Below are 16973 nucleotides of genomic sequence, written 5' to 3'. Positions count from 1 at the left end.
AGACCATTTCATTAGAGTTCTCACAAGCTTTGCAGATTTTGGCTAGAAAGGATAGAGTCAAAGGTAAGGGTTTTTTCCCCATGTGTTCTTACTAAGTGCTAGGACTGTGTTATGAAATAGTGGTAGAAATTCTTGTCGTTTAAAAGAAGATAAAAATAATAATAATAATAATAATAATAATAATTAAAATATATATTTATATTTACTAAAGGTTGGATTTATTTATGATATTTCTATATGAGAATGTGGTGTTGATTTTAATTATGATTTATATGCTTTGTGGTGTTTGAGAATAAAAAAAAAAGATGTATATTGTTTAAGATTTAATTGTGTGGTTGCCTTAGTGGCTGGGTTTTATTTTGCATTTGTCCGTGTGACTTGTTTCATTATCATGACATTTGCATAGCCTGTGTGGCTTATTTCATTAGCATGGCATTTGCATAGCCTGTCTGGCTCGTTTCTTAGCCTGTGTAGCTCGTTTCTTAGCCTGTGTGGCTCGTTCTTAGCCTGTGTGGCTCGTTTAGCCTGTGTGGCTTGTTTATATCCGGATCATGTAGTACTTAAGTGTAACAGCCCAGGTGGGTCCTGGCTAGGCACTGTACCCCCCGGCACTGCTACTCACAAGCTTAATCACTACCCCCCCCCCCCCTATAGTAGTATTTTTGCCTCCCGTGGGAATTGAACCTAGTACCTGGGGTTAAGTACTAGTTCAATGCATTCCCACTACGTAGTGGGAATGCATTGAACTAGTACTTAACCCCAGGTACTAGGTTCGATTCCCACGGGAGGCAAAAACACTACTATAGGGGGGGTAGTGATTAAGCTTGTGAGTAACAGTGTCGGGGAGTACAGTGCCTAGCCGAGACCCACATGGGCTGTTACAATAAAAGGCGCCTTTTTTTGTAACAGCCCAGGTGGGTCCCGGCTAGGCACTGTACCCCCCGGCACTGTTACTCACAAGCTTAATCACTACCCCCCTATAGTAGTGTTTTTGCCTTCCATGGGAATCGAACATAGTACCTGAGGTTAAGTACTACTTCAATGCCTTCCGGGACCCACCTGGGCTGTTACATTAAGAGCATGCATCTCATGCATAATATTATTTGAGTTATTTTCTTAAAAGATGGCTTGAGTGTAATTTTATTTCTTTTGATCGAGAAGATTTTATACTATCTATTTTAGAGCACTGTTTCTTGTGCTTTGAGTATGAACCAATTTGGATAAGGAAATTGACCCTTACATTAATATAATGTTGTAGGTACCAAAGATGAAATATGAAGCTTGATGTGTGATGAAACGCTTACGGGACAAATTGGGTTTTCAATGAAAAAGAAGACTAGTTTTTATTTAGTTGTAATTATAATTTAATTTTTTTTGAAATTTACTATAAAGTTGATATTTATTCCATTAAGAAGACAATTATATTTTTCTATAAAGCCTCATTTTTCAAAAGAACAAATAATATTTAAGTAATGTCTTGGATTAAAATCTGAGGCGTTACATTTAACACTTAACAGTGTAACAGAAAAAGATCTGAGAAAAACATGTCTGGTGAAAACTCCAGTTCTGGTCAGAACAACAACAACAATGTTGTTCCATATGATTATGGTGACAAGAAAGCTGACTCTGGTAAAATTCCAAAGTTAAATGGAGATCCTGAAGAATTCTCTTGGTGGAAAACCAACTTCTATAGTTATGTCATGGGTTTAGATGAAGAACTGTGGGATATTCTTGAAGAAGGTGTTGGTGACTTGGTCCTTGATGAAGATGGAGGTGCTGTTGATAGAAAGAAACATAATCCTGCTTAAAAGAAAATTTACAAAAAAATCCACAAGATCAGAAGTTCACTTGTTCTTGTTATACCTCGTGCAGAATATATGAAGATGAGTGACAATTCTATTGCAAAGGCAATGTTTGCTTCTCTCTGTGCAAACTATGAAGGTAGTAAGAAAGTAAGAGAAGCAAAGGCTCGTATGCTTGTTCATCAGTATGAGTTGTTCAAGATGAAAGATGATGAAAGTATTGAGCAAATGTACTCAAGATTTCAGACTCTAGTCTCTAGACTTCAAATACTGAAGTATGTAGTTTCTGATCATGTGAGCAAGATACAGAGAAGCTTGCCTGCTAGATGGAGACCTAAAGTTACTGCTATTGAAGAAGCCAAAGATTTAAACACTTTAAGTGTTGAAGATCTTGTTAGCTCTCTAAAGGTTCATGAGGTAAGTCTAAATGAACATGAGCCTGCTAAGAAGAGTAAATATATTGCTCTGCCATCTAAAGGGAAGTCAAAAAAAGCTCTTAAAGTTGTTGAATCTGAAGAAGAATCACCTGATGGAGATTCTGATGAAGATCCTACTGAGAAGATGGCTATGTTCTCCAACAAGCTTGAGTATTTGGCAAAGAAGAACAGGAAATTTTTGAGCAAAATAGGTGGCTACAAAAGCTTCAAGAAAGAAGATCAGAAGGGATGCTTCAACTGTAAGAAGCCTGGACATTTCATTGCTGATTGCCCTGATCTTCAGAAGGAGAAATCAAAGGACAAGTCAAAGAAATCAAGCTTCAACTCAAGAAAATTCAGGAAGCAGATTAAGAAGAGTTTAATGGAAACTTGAGAAGATTTAGACAGTGAATTTGGGTCTGAAAAGGAAGAAGCAGAAGATAAAGCAAATGTAGCTATAGGGTTAGTGACTACAGTGACTTCAGAAGCTGAACTAGACTCAGAATCTAAAGATGAAAATGAGGTATACTCTAAAATTCCCAGAGAAGAACTTATTGAGTCTTTTAAAGAGCTCCTTACACATTTTGAACTTAGAACCAATGAGTTGAAAGATTTAAAAGAAAAATATGTTGATTTAATGAAACAACAAGAATCAACTCTATTGGATCTGAATGCTTCTCAAGAAGGACTTAGACACTTTTACTTCATTTGTAAAACCTATGAAGAGAAGCTCAAGTTTCTTTGTCAGAAGCTACAAGAAAAGTGTAATGGAAATCCTTTATGTAAACATGAAATTGCTCTTGAAGATTTTATTATGTCTGGTATTGACAGAAGCAAAGTGGCTTCTATGATTTATAGCATTTACAGAAATAATGGTAAAGGGATTGGATTTTTAGATGGAAAACCTAATGAAATCAGTCTCAAAGCATGTTGTGAATGCATCAAGGAAGGGTTGAAAACATTCTTTGTACCTGAAGGTGCTAAGTTTGAAACTGTGGTTCAATCAGAACTTGAACCTTCTTATTATAAGGCTAAGAGTACTTCAAAGCCAAAGAACTCTAAGCCTAAGGCAATGGCAAACTCTGATTCTAAAACTTCAAAGATCAAGATTCAGAAGAGATCAGAACCTGTTCCTCAGAGTCTATTGAAACCAGAGTTTGGTATCTTAAAGTCTAAGTTTCAGAAGAACAAAACAGTTGTTGCTTCCTGGGAATCAAAATCAAAAGGTATTAAATCTAAGGTATTGATTAATCAGAAGCTATCAAACTCACAACACAAGGTACAAGAAGTGAAGAGTAAAACTTCTAGTACTAACCTCAAAGGACCCATAAAACAATGGGTACCTAAATCTGAAAATGTCAATACTGCAGATATGTCTAAGAGCAAAGGAAGAGCAAAAATCATGGTACCCAGACAGCGGTTTCTCAAGACATATGACAGGAGAGAATTCTATGTTCCTCACCCTCACAATGAAAGAAGTAGGAAATGTGAAGTTTGGAGGCAACCAACCTGGCAAGATCATTGGTACAGGAACTATTGGTAGCTCCTCTATCTCTATTAATAATGTGTGGTTAGTAAATGGTCTTGAACATAACATTTTGAGTATCAGGTTGTTTTGTGACAATGGTTATGATGTGATGTTTGGTAAGACCAACTGCACAGTAGTTAACAAGGATGACAATTCCATAGTATTCAAGGGAAAGAGAATTGAGAATGTCTATAAAATCAACTTCTCTGAACTGGTTGATCAGAAGGTGATTTGCCTTCTATCAGTGAATAATAAGAAATGGGTATGACATAGAAGGTTGGGGCATGCTAACTGGAGATTAATCTCTAAGCTTAGTAAGTTACAACTTGTCAAAGGCTTACCTAACATTGACTATCATTCAGATGCACTTTGTGGTGCATGCCAGAAAGGGAAGATTGTGAAATCATCTTTTGAAACAAAAGACCTTGTCTCAACCTCCAGACCCTTAGAATTACTTCATATTGATTTATTTGGACCAGTTAATACTGCATCCTTATATGGAAGTAAATATGGATTAGTCATTGTTGATGATTACAACAGATGGAATTGGGTTAAATTCTTGAGAAGTAAGGATAATGCTTATGATGTATTCAGTAACTTCTGCACTCAAATACAGTCTGAAAAAGAAATGAAGATTTTAAAAGTAATAAGTGATCATGGTGGAGAATTTGAAAATGAGCCATTTGAAGCTTTTTGTGAAAAACATGGAATTATCCATGAATTCTCTTCTCCTAGAACTCCACAGCAAAATGGGGTTGTAGAGAGAAAGAATAGAACTTTACAAGAAATGGCAAGAACCATGATTCATGAAAATAATTTGGCTAAACATTTCTGGGCAGAAGCAGTGAATACAACATGTTATGTCCAAAATAGAATCTATATTAGACCTATCTTGGAGAAAACAGCATATGAACTCTTTAAGGGAAGAAGACCCAATATCTCATACTTTCATCAATTTGGATGTACCTGTTACATTCTAAATAACAAGCTCTACCTAAAGAAATTTGATGTCAAGGCCCAAAGTGGAATCTTTTTAGGTTACTCTGAGAGGTTAAAGGCATACAGAGTGTATAATTCAGAGACACTATGTGTTGAAGAATCAATGCACGTTAAATTTGATTACAAAGAGCCTGGAAATGAAACTCTAGAGCAAGGTGAAAGTTTTGCAGATATGCAGGTGCCTGAAGAAACTCCAGAACCTGATCAGACTCCTGAAAATGAAGATAGTCCAGAAGCTGAACCCACTTCAAAAGCTCAAGATGAAGTAGCTTCTGATGAAGCTCAAGATGGTTCTCAGCAAGCTAATTAATCCAAGAATACTTTCAAGTACAAGTCTTCACATCCTGAAGATCAAATCATTGGAAACAAAGAAAGTCCTAGAAGAACAAGATCATATTTCAGGCAAGAAGAGTTTATGATAGGACTGTTATCAGTAATAGAACCTACTACAGTTGATGAAGCACTATCAGATGATGGATGGATATTAGCAATGCAAGAAGAACTCAATCAGTTTCAGAGAAATGATGTGTGGGATCTGGTACCCAAACCTCACCAGAAGAACATTATTGGAACAAAATAGGTATTTAGAAACAAGCTGAATGAACAAGGTGAAGTAGTCAAAAACAAAGCTAGACTTGTTGCTCAAGGTTACAGTCAACAATAAGGCATTGATTATACTGAAACATTTGCTCCAGTTGCAAGAGTGGAAGCAATCAGGTTACTTCTATCCTATGTTGTTAATCATGGCATAATATTATATCAAATGGATGTAAAGAGTGCATTTCTCAATGGAGTGATATCAGAAGAAGTGTTTGTTAAGCAACCTCCTGGTTTTGAGGATTTGAAGCATCCTGACAAAGTTTATAAGCTTAAGAAATCACTATATGGTCTTAAACATGCTCCTAGAGCTTGGTATGATAGACTAAGTAATTTCTTGATTAAAAATAATTTTAAAAGAGGTTAGGATGACATTCTTATTGAGAAAGACATTCTTATTATGCAGATATATGTTGATGATATAATATTTGGTTCTACTAATGCATATGTTTGCAAAGAATTTTCTCAGTTAATGCAGGATGAATTTGAAATGAGCATGATGGGAGAACTGAAGTTATTTCTTTGAATTCAAATCAATCAGTGTAAAGATGGAGTGTATGTCCATCAAACAAAGTATACTAAGGAGCTTCTGAAGAAGTTCAAAGTAGAAGATTGTAAAGTGATGAACACTCCAATGCATCCAACCTGCACCTTAAGCAAAGAAGATACTAGATCAAAGGTAGATCAGAAGCTGTATAGAGGTATGATTGGTTCTTTGTTATACGTCACTGCATCTAGGCCAGATATTTTATTCAGTGTATGCTTGTGTGCAAGATTCCAGTCAGATTCTAGAGAATCTCATTTAACTGCTGTTAAGAGAATCTTCAGGTATCTGAAAGGAACAACAAATCTTGGACTCCTCTATAGGAAATCCTTAGATTATAAGTTGGTTGGATTCTGTGATGCTGACTATGCTGGTGACAGGATTGAAAGGAAATCAACCAATGGTAATTGTCAGTTTCTGGGTGAGAATCTGATCTCCAGGGCTAGCAAAAGACAAGCAACTATTGCTATGTCTACAGCAGAAGCAGAATACATCTCAGCTATAAGTTATTGTACACAACTACTTTGGACGAAACATCAGTTGGAAGACTATCAGATTAATGCTAACAGTATTCCTATTTATTGCGATAATACTGCTGCTATTTGTTTGTCAAAGAATCCTATTCTACATTCAAGAGCCAAGAATATTGAAATCAAACACCATTTTATCAGAGACTAAGTTCAAAAAGGAATTTTGGATATATAATTCATTGATACTGAACATCAATGGGCTGATATATTCACTAAGCCTTTAAATGTGGAAAGATTTGATTTTGTAAAGAAAAACTTGAACATGCACTTTGTGTCTGATTAAATTGTTTGTCTCTGAGTAGGAATTTAGGTTCTGAAGTCGTTCAGAAGCTATAGTCCATCAGAAGCTCTTCACTGAGGTTCTGAAAAAAATGTGCTTCTAAAGATGACATCAGCATCTAAACTCTAGAAGCTGGATTTTGTGCTTTTGAATAGTAGAGTTAGTGGAAACGTTGGAAGTTACTTTTTGGTAGCACTTGTCCCACTAACTTGGCAGTTACTCTGAGAAACTCTGACGTGGCTTAAGTGTATTGTTGTATAACGTAAGAGGGCAATGATGAATTTATGCTTTGAATGTACTATCTCGCGCCTCCTAAGTCATTAATGTTGTGTTTGTTTGTCCCCTTCTGAATTGCAATCGTTTTTGCTAAAAACACTTAGACAAAAACACACACTACTCACTTCACATCCTACACTTTCTGATTTTAGACTGAATCTCTGCAAAAATCGTCTTTTTCAAAATCAAAACCTTAGAACCCTAAAACTCTCATCAGTATCAATAGTATATCAGATTAAAGGAAGAACGATGAAGCTAGAGGAATGGGAATTGACAGTTCAAGTGGAGAATCCAGTGGATTTCATCTCCTTAGCTCATCATGGTTGTGAGCTCAGAAACTTCTTTCACGCTCAAGATTTGGATGATTACTTCTGCATGCTGAATGATTCTACGTATGAAAATCTGGTCAAGCATATCTAGGTCAGGGCTGAAATTTATGATATTCATGCTGCTAGGTTGGAAGAGCATGAAAAGGTTCTGATTGATCCTAGCTTGGAAGGGAAGACCAGAGAACAACTTAGTTTGAAACCATTTACCTGTACAGAGATTCGCTCAAGCATCATGGGAACCCTTATTTCTATCTCAGAAGAAGTCACTGTAAAGGCATGCAGAAGAGAAGCTGAAGGTTCTTTTGAAGAGAATCTGGATAACAAGACAAGTCCTTGGATAGAGGTTGTAAACATGACTATGTTCAACAACACAAAGAAAGGGAAGTATTGTGTGTAACAGCCCGATTTTCGCTTGATTTATTTTATTATTTATTTATGTGTGTTATATGTGTTCTTATGTGAGTATTCGCCTCTGTGTATATTTTTGGTCAGGAATTGTAGAATTCGGTGTTAGAAGGGTATTTTAGTCATTTTGGACTTAGGGGCATTTTGGTCATTTTGAGAGTAGGGGTAATTTTGTAATTTTGCTTAAAGTTATTTTTAGTATTTAGTGAGAGTTATTATTTTACCAGTTTACTAGAGGGTGTAGTAATTATTTTATTTACCGTTAAGTGACCGTTAGTGTTATATTTTACCGGTAAGTGAGTAGTAACATTTTTGAGGTTGAATTAGAAATGGGTTAGGCCCATTAAGGTTTGTGAGATAAGCCCATTAAGTGAGCCTATATAAACTAATGTTAGTGAAGAGATAGGGTTACAAACATTTTCATTTCAATTTTCATTTAAGAAGAGAAGAGATAGAGGCTAGAGGGAAGAACAAGAACAAGGGTTAGAGGCAAGAGGAATTCATCATCTAGGAGCTAAATTGAAGCTTGTGTTAGAGATTCTTGGTGCTAGAGGTAAGAAGGTTAGGTTTCAACCATAATTCATCTTTTTTTTTCTTTACCCATTTTTGTTAAATTGATGAATTGAACCTAATTGTTGTAAAATTCATGCATAATTGTTGTTGTTATGTTTGAGAACATGATTTATGTGATAATTGCATGTTAGTATGTGAATTAACATGTTCAAATGCATAGTTGTTGGTGTTTTGTGTTCTTGAGCAAGATTGATGAGAATTGATGTTGTGATTTTGAATTGTGCATGAATTTGTGTTCATTAGTTGTTGTTATTGATTTGGAACATGTTGTTGGTGAATGGATACATTGGGTATCATGAATTGGTGAATTATGATGAGATTTGTTGTTGTTGTTCAAATTTGTGAAGTTGTGCTAAGTTGTTCATGTGAAGGACCGAAATGAAATTTCGATATATGAAATTGTTGGCTGAGTGTTTGATGTTGTTGGCTGAATTGAACTTGGTAGAATTTCTGTTTTCATGTTGTGATTTTGTTAGTCGAGTCGTTTGGGAGAAAACGGGAATTTCGTGTGAAAATTCGAGTGTTAACCGTTTTGAAAATGAGTGTGATGTGAGGTTTTGGAAAATGATTTTGGGGTGGTTGAAACTTAAATTTTTCTGTACATTATGATAGAGCTATGTGTTAGGAGAATGTAGGCGAAAACGGCATCGAAAACGGGTTAACAGTTTGGATTTTACGCGCGAAAACGTGAAAATTCGAAAATCTGATGCTGTCTGTCAGGTGGCCATCGTACTACGATTTTGGCCATCGTACTACGATTTTTGACCAGTTTTTGGAGTGTTTTTGCACTGGAAAAATCGTACTACGATGGAGAAAAATCGTACTACGATTTTGCCTGACCAGAAACTTTAAAAATGCATTTTTCTTCAATCCAATTGCTTCCAAACTTGTTCCAAAGTGTAGGGGCCTTATCCTAACTATCTAGGGGTGTTTTTATGAAGGAAATAACTTTGTTTAAAGGGGTCTATTGAGTTCTTATGTTGCTTGATATTGAAATGAATTAACTAAGAGATGAACTTGATAAATCCTATGATTTCGTTGCATTTGGCCGATGAAATGCTTATGTAACCTCTACTGCACACATATGTGAATTGTGAGAATACAAGCATAGGCAATTGAGCTTGTTTACTTGGTTTTGACTCGAATGTCCAATTAATTTAATGTTGTGATTTTGAGAGACGAACTTGACTAAAGATGACTTTTGAGAATCATTTGATTGTGAATCCTTTATGGAAAGTTATTACATGTTATATGAAGATGATTGGTGGTGTATTTATGTGACAACTACATGTTGTGGGATTTTTTTTGATATTGTTGGTGATTGTATATATGATATGTGGTGGTAAATTGTTAATGATTGCATATATACAAGTATTGGTGATGGTGAGGTGATTATTGTTTGTGTGAACATATGCATTTGTAGTTGAGTCATATGTTTATGCATTCATGACTGATGGTGGTGGATTTTATATCCAACACTGATGGTGGCGGATTTTATATCCAATTGAGGTGAGTACGATGTTTTTGTTGCATCGAAGGTGACGACCTTGAGGTGATTTGGTACCACATGCATCTAGAAGAGTCTAGAGCATTATATGCATTTGAATAATTGATGAGTTGTGTCATAATTGAATATATGACTTGGTGAATTTGTGGATTGGTGAAATTTGGTGAATGTTGTGATTGTGTGGATTGGTGTATATGTACATTGGTGGATTTTGTTGATGGTTGTGAATAATTGAATTATGCTCTAATTGCATGTCTTATTTGTTTGTGCTTATACACTCGGTGAATCTATTTGATGATAATTAATTTGATAATAATGATGAAGTGATAGTTGTATATGTATATGCATATGATGTGGTGATTTCCCTGATGATGTTGATTACTTGCTTATGATTTTGAAATGATAAATTGTACTTTTGAATTAAGTATGCTAAGTGGAGAATAAGGTGAGTAATCCTTCCATTGATTGATAATTGATGAACTTATGTCGATGATTTGTTTTGAAATTGGATATACTTGCCATGCCATGTTAATAATGTGGTAGCTTGAAATGTAAGTGATGGGGGATAATAATCATGTGATGCTAGTGTTCTAGGAGGGATGGTTATGTATATGTGACACGTGTATGATACACTTGTTGATACGAACTTGGAATGATGATATTGAATGATATAAGTGTTGTGAATACTTGTGAATACATGTATGATTTGTTGTCCTTCGTTCTTGAATATATCTTTCATTTCCAATGTTCTTGTTTAAATCTTATATGGATTATGATGATGTAATGCTAACCCTCAGTGGTTTACCACCTACCTTTCCGTATGGACGGGTAGATGGAGTGCAGGATGCTTAGTCTGTTTTGCTTGATGATGCCGAGGAGTGAAGTTCCTCTTTATTTGCAAGTGTCTAGATTAGGGCTATGATCTAGGATAGTTCTTGCATGTTGCTTTATTGACTATGTATTTTGTAGTTGAGATATTGTTGTATTTGAGATATGGAGGATATATTTTTATTGGGAGTTGTTTATGGATTATATGTATATGTTCCGCTGCTATGTGATGTGACATGATCTTTTTGCATGTATGTATTGTGGTTTATTCGAAGACGTAGCATCTATTTCTAGAATATGTTTGTATATTCGCGTGTTTTACCGCTTATTAGAAATAGGGTGTTACAAGTTGGTATCAGAGCCGTGGTCAGTCTTGTCCAGACTAGTAGACTAGTGTTTGTTGATTCACCCTGTTAGTATGCGAATGGTAATGAGTTTCCTTCGGTACTTGTGTTGTTGTGCTATTGTTCTTATCTGTTGGTTGGTTTTGTGTAGAAGTGAGATGGCTGGTGGTAGAGATGATGCGGCGATTGCTCAGGCTTTGGCTTCGATGGCTCAGGTGTTGGCTCAGGCTAATGAGCAACCAGCAGTGGGTCATCGTGATCCTGGTGAGGCTGCGGAGCGAAGGTTGGATCGTTTCTTGCGAAACAGTCCGCCGACGTTCAAGGGTAGATATGACTTGGATGGAGCTCAGAGTTGGGTGCAAGCCATGGAGAGGATCTTCCGTGCTATGGTGACTAGTGAGGACCAGAAGGTCAGGTTGGCTACTCATATGCTTGCAGAGGAGGCTGAGTATTGGTGGACCAATGCTAAGGGAAGGCTTGAGGTTGGTGGAGCTGTGACTTGGACTAGGTTCAAGACTGAGTTTTTGAGGAAGTACTTTCCTGAGGATTTGAGGACCAAGAAGGAAGTGGAATTCTTGAACTTGAAGCAAGAGAACCGTTCAGTGGCTGAGTATGCGGCGAAGTTTGAGGAGCTTTCGAGGTTTTGTCCGTACATCAATGCGGAGGATGTTATGGTTTCCAAGTGTGTGAAGTTCGAGAGCGGTTTGAGGCCCGACATCTATCAGTATATGTGTATTCAGGAGATCCGTGATTTCGATACTTTGGTGCATAAGTGTCGGATGTTTGATGATGCTGGAAGAGCTAAGGTTAATCACTATAAGGCTCAGAATGAGAAGAAAGGAAAGGGGCATGGATTTGGGAAGCCGTACAACAAAGACAAAGGCAAGAAGAGAGAATCTAGTGGAGGCTCTAAGGTGAATGTTGCTGAGGTGAGGTGCTATAAGTGTGGCACATTGGGTCATTTTGCTAATGATTGCAAGAGTGGTGAGAAGTGCGACAAGTGTGGAGAAGCAGGTCACAAGGCTGCAGAGTGCAAGAAGGAGATCACTTGCTACAATTGTGGTGAGAAAGGGCATATCAGTACTAAGTGTACCAAGCCGAAGAAGGCGGCGGGGAAGGTGTTTGCATTGAATGCGGAAGAGGTGGAGCATCCTGATAATCTCATCCGAGGTATGTGTTTTATCAATAGTACTCATTTGATTGGAATTATTGATACTGGTGCTACTCATTCTTTTATCGCGGCGAGTTGTGTTGAGCGTTTGGGTTTGGTTGTGACTCCGTTGTCTCGAGGGATGGTTATCGATACCCCGGCTAGTGGTTCTGTGACTACTTCTTTAGTGTGTGCTAAGTGTCCTGTTAGTTTTGGTAACGTTGACTTTGAGTTGGATCTTGTGTGTCTTCCGTTGAAGCATATGGACGTAATTTTTGGTATGGATTGGATGTTGACTTTTGGTGTTAACATTAATTGTTTGACCAAGAGTGTAACGTTTTCTAAACCGGTAGCTGAAGAAGGCGGAAGGTTCTTAACCGCGGAGCAAGTGAAGAAGTCTTTGGATGGCGAAGCTTGTGTGTTCATGATGTTTGCTTCCTTGAAGGAGAGTAGTGAGAAAGGAGTTGGTGATTTGCCGGTAGTGCAAGAGTTTCCAGAAGTTTTTCCGGACGACATTACCGAGTTACCACCGGAGAGAGAGGTTGAGTTTGCAATTGACTTGGTGCCTGGAACGAGTCCTATTTCGATTGCGCCTTATCGGATGTCTGCATTAGAGTTGGGTGAGTTGAAGAAGCAGTTGGAAGAGTTGCTCGAGAAACAGTTTATCAGGCCGAGTGTTTCGCCGTGGGGAGCTCCTGTGTTATTGGTTAAGAAGAAAGATGGAAGCATGAGGTTGTGTGTGGATTATCGGCAGTTGAACAAGGTAACAATCAAGAATCGGTATCCGCTTCCGAGGATTGATGATTTGATGGATCAGTTGGTTGGTGCGGAAGTGTTTAGCAAGATTGATTTGAGATCAGGATATCATCAGATTAGAGTAAAGGCGGAAGATATATCCAAAACTGTGTTCAGAACGAGGTATGGACACTATGAGTATTCTGTGATGCCATTTGGAGTGTCTAATGCGCCAGGTGTCTTTATGGAGTATATGAATAGAATATTTCATCCTTTTCTGGATCGTTTTGTGGTGGTGTTTATAGATGATATTTTGGTGTATTCCAAGTCGGAGGAAGAGCATGCCGAGCATTTGAGGATTGTGTTGGGAGTGTTGAAGGAGAATAGGTTGTTTGCTAAGTTGTCGAAGTGTGAGTTCTGGTTGCGGGAAGTGAGTTTCCTTGGTCATGTGATTTCTAAGGGTGGTATTGCCGTAGATCCGTCGAAGGTTGATGCAGTGTTGCGGTGGGAATCACCTAAGTCTGTTTTTGAGGTTAGAAGCTTCCTTGGATTGGCAGGTTATTATCGGAGGTTCATTGAGGGATTCTCTAAGTTGGCGTTGCCATTGACGCAGTTGACTCGGAAAGGACAAGCTTATGTTTGGGATGCTAAGTGTGAAAAGAGTTTCCAAGAGTTGAAGAAGAGGTTGACGTCAGCTCCAGTGTTGATTTTGCCGAATCCGAAGGAATCGTTTGTTGTGTATTGTGATGCTTCTAAGATGGGTCTTGGTGGTGTGCTTATGCAGAATCGTCAGGTTGTGGCTTATGCTTCGAGGCAGTTGAAAGTGCATGAGAAGAATTATCCGACTCATGACTTGGAATTAGCGGCCGTTGTGTATGTGTTGAAGACTTGGAGGCATTATCTGTATGGTTCTAAGTTTGAGGTGTTCAGTGATCACAAGAGTTTGAAGTACTTGTTTGACCAGAAGGAGTTGAATATGAGGCAGAGGAGATGGTTGGAGTATCTTAAGGATTTTGACTTCCAGTTGAGCTATCATCCTGGAAAGGCAAATGTTGTTGCTGATGCTTTGAGTAGAAAGTCGTTGCATATGTCTGCTTTGATGGTGAAAGAGTTGGAGTTGATTGAGCAGTTTAGAGATTTGAGTTTGGTTAGTGAGTTAACACCGGATGGTGTGAGGTTGGGAATGTTGAAGCTGACAAGTAATATTCTGGAGGAGATCAAGAATGGTCAGAAGGAATATTTGGAACTTGTAGATCGAGTGGTGTTGGTTAATCAAGGCAAAGGTAGAGACTTTAGATTGGATGAGAACGGTGTTTTGATGTTTCGTGATCGTGTTTGAGTGCCAAGTGTTCTTGAGCTTAAGAGACAGATTTTGGAAGAAGGTCACAGAAGTAGTTTGAGTATTCATCCAGGAGCGACTAAGATGTACCAAGATTTGAAGAGGTTGTTTTGGTGGTCTGGAATGAAGAAAGAGATCGCAGAGTTTGTGTATGCTTGTTTGGTTAGTCAGAAGTCTAAGATTGAACATCAGAAACCGTCGGGTTTGATGCAACCGTTGTTTGTGCCAGAGTGGAAGTGGGATAGTATATCGATGGACTTTGTTGGAGCGTTGCCGAAGACTGTTAAGGGTTTTGACTCCATTTGGGTGATTGTTGATCGGTTGACAAAGTCGGCACATTTTGTTCCTATTAAGACTGGTATGTCTGTGGCTAAGTTGGCTGAGATCTACATTGAGCAGATTGTTAGATTGCATGGTGTTCCTTCTAGTATTGTGTCGGATCGGGATCCGAGGTTTACTTCTAAGTTTTGGGAAAGTTTGCAAGATGATTTGGGAACTAAGTTGAGATTGAGTTCTGCTTATCATCCTCAGACTGATGGTCAGACGGAGAGGACTATTCAGAGTTTGGAAGATCTGTTGAGAGCTTGTGTCTTGGAGCAAGGTGTCAGTTGGATTGAATGTTTACCGTTGATTGAGTTCACTTACAACAACAGTTTTCATTCTAGTATCGGGATGGCACCGTTTGAGGCTTTGTATGGTCGGAGGTGTAGAACTCCGTTGTGTTGGTATGAGTCAGGTGAGGGTACCTTGTTAGGACCGGAAGTGGTGCAAGAAACTACGAAAAAGGTTAAGATGATTCAAGAGAAGATGAAAGCGTCTCAGAGTAGACAGAAGAGTTATCATGATAAGAGGAGGAAGGATATTGAGTTTCAGGTTGGTGATCATGTGTTTTTGAGAGTAAATCTTGTAACTGGTGTTGGACGTGCTTTGAAGTGTCGGAAGTTAACTCCTCGTTTTGTTGGACCGTTTGAGATTGTTGAGAAGGTTGGGGTTGTAGCGTATCGGATTGCGTTACCGCCATCTTTATCGAATCTTCATGATGTGTTTCATGTGTCTCAGTTGCGGAAATATGTGTATGATGCGTCTCATGTGATTCAAGTGGATGATTTGGAAGTTAGAGATAATTTGACTGTTGAGACTTGGCCAGTTAGGATTGAGGATCGTGAAGTCAAGCGTCTGCGTGGCAAGGAGATCGTTTTGGTTAAAGTGATTTGGGTTGGACCGACGGGTGAGAGTGCCACTTGGGAATCGGAGAGTAGGATGAAGGTTTCGTATCCGTAGTTGTTTCCTTCAGGTAATTTTCGAGGGCGAAAATTCTTTTTAGTGGGGGAGAGTTGTAACAGCCCGATTTTCGCTTGATTTATTTTATTATTTATTTATGTGTGTTATATGTGTTCTTATGTGAGTATTCGCCTCTGTGTATATTTTTGGTCAGGAATTGTAGAATTCGGTGTTAGAAGGGTATTTTAGTCATTTTGGACTTAGGGGCATTTTGGTCATTTTGAGAGTAGGGGTAATTTTGTAATTTTGCATAAAGTTATTTTTAGTATTTAGTGAGAGTTATTATTTTACCAGTTTACTAGAGGGTGTAGTAATTATTTTATTTACCGTTAAGTGACCGTTAGTGTTATATTTTACCGGTAAGTGAGTAGTAACATTTTTGAGGTTGAATTAGAAATGGGTTAGGCCCATTAAGGTTTGTGAGATAAGCCCATTAAGTGAGCCTATATAAACTAATGTTAGTGAAGAGATAGGGTTACAAACATTTTCATTTCAATTTTCATTTAAGAAGAGAAGAGATAGAGGCTAGAGGGAAGAACAAGAACAAGGGTTAGAGGCAAGAGGAATTCATCATCTAAGAGCTAAATTGAAGCTTGTGTTAGAGATTCTTGGTGCTAGAGGTAAGAGGGTTAGGTTTCAACCATAATTCATCTTTTTTTTTTCTTTACCCATTTTTGTTAAATTGATGAATTGAACCTAATTGTTGTAAAATTCATGCATAATTGTTGGTGTTATGTTTGAGAACATGATTTATGTGATAATTGCATGTTAGTATGTGAATTAACATGTTCAAATTCATAGTTGTTGGTGTTTTGTGTTCTTGAGCAAGATTGATGAGAATTGATGTTGTGATTTTGAATTGTGCATGAATTTGTGTTCATTAGTTGTTGTTATTGATTTGGAACATGTTGTTGGTGAATGGATACATTGGGTATCATGAATTGGTGAATTATGATGAGATTTGTTGTTGTTGTTCAAATTTGTGAAGTTGTTCATGTGAAGGACCGAAATGAAATTTTGATATATGAAATTGTTGGCTGAGTTTTTGATGTTGTTGGCTGAATTGAACTTGGTAGAATTTCTGTTTTCATGTCGTGATTTTGTTAGTCGAGTCGTTTGGGAGAAAACGGGAATTTCGTGTGAAAATTCGAGTGTTAACCGTTTTGAAAATGAGTGTGATGTGAGGTTTTGGAAAATGATTTTGGGGTGGTTGAAACTTGAATTTTTCTGTACATTATGATAGAGCTATGTGTTAGGAGAATGTAGGCGAAAACGGCATCGAAAACGGGTTAACGATTTGGATTTTACGCGCGAAAACGTGAAAATTGGAAAATCTGATGCTGTCTGTCAGGTGGCCATCGTACTACGATTTTGGCCATCGTACTACGATTTTTGACCAGTTTTTGGAGTGTTTTTGCACTGGAAAAATCGTACTACGATGGAGAAAAATCGTACTACGATGGAGAAAAATCGTACTACGATTTTGCCTGACCAGAAACCTTAAAAATGC

At 37.8% G+C, this 16973-nt stretch overlaps 1 protein-coding gene and 1 pseudogene across 1 annotated transcript; both read left to right on the top strand.

The window, feature by feature from the left end:
• Positions 1-5952: 5952 nt before the first annotated feature.
• LOC146905745 (secreted RxLR effector protein 161-like) lies at positions 5953-6699 on the top strand (annotated as a pseudogene).
• A 522-nt stretch (positions 6700-7221) lies between these two features.
• On the top strand, positions 7222-7698 carry LOC146905744 (uncharacterized). Its single transcript, XM_085728628.1, has 2 exons — positions 7222-7364; positions 7428-7698. The coding sequence occupies exons 1-2, from the start codon at positions 7222-7224 to the stop codon at positions 7696-7698; spliced, it is 414 nt and encodes a 137-aa protein (XP_085584754.1).
• Positions 7699-16973: the final 9275 nt, after the last annotated feature.

This window comes from Medicago sativa, chromosome 7 (assembly GCF_051527215.1).
Source record: "Medicago sativa cultivar Bolivia chromosome 7, Bolivia_mono, whole genome shotgun sequence".
In the NCBI taxonomy this organism is placed as follows: domain Eukaryota; kingdom Viridiplantae; phylum Streptophyta; class Magnoliopsida; order Fabales; family Fabaceae; genus Medicago; species Medicago sativa.
The sequence above is the reverse complement of the archived record's forward strand: the minus strand, read 5'-3'. Positions and strand labels throughout refer to the sequence as shown.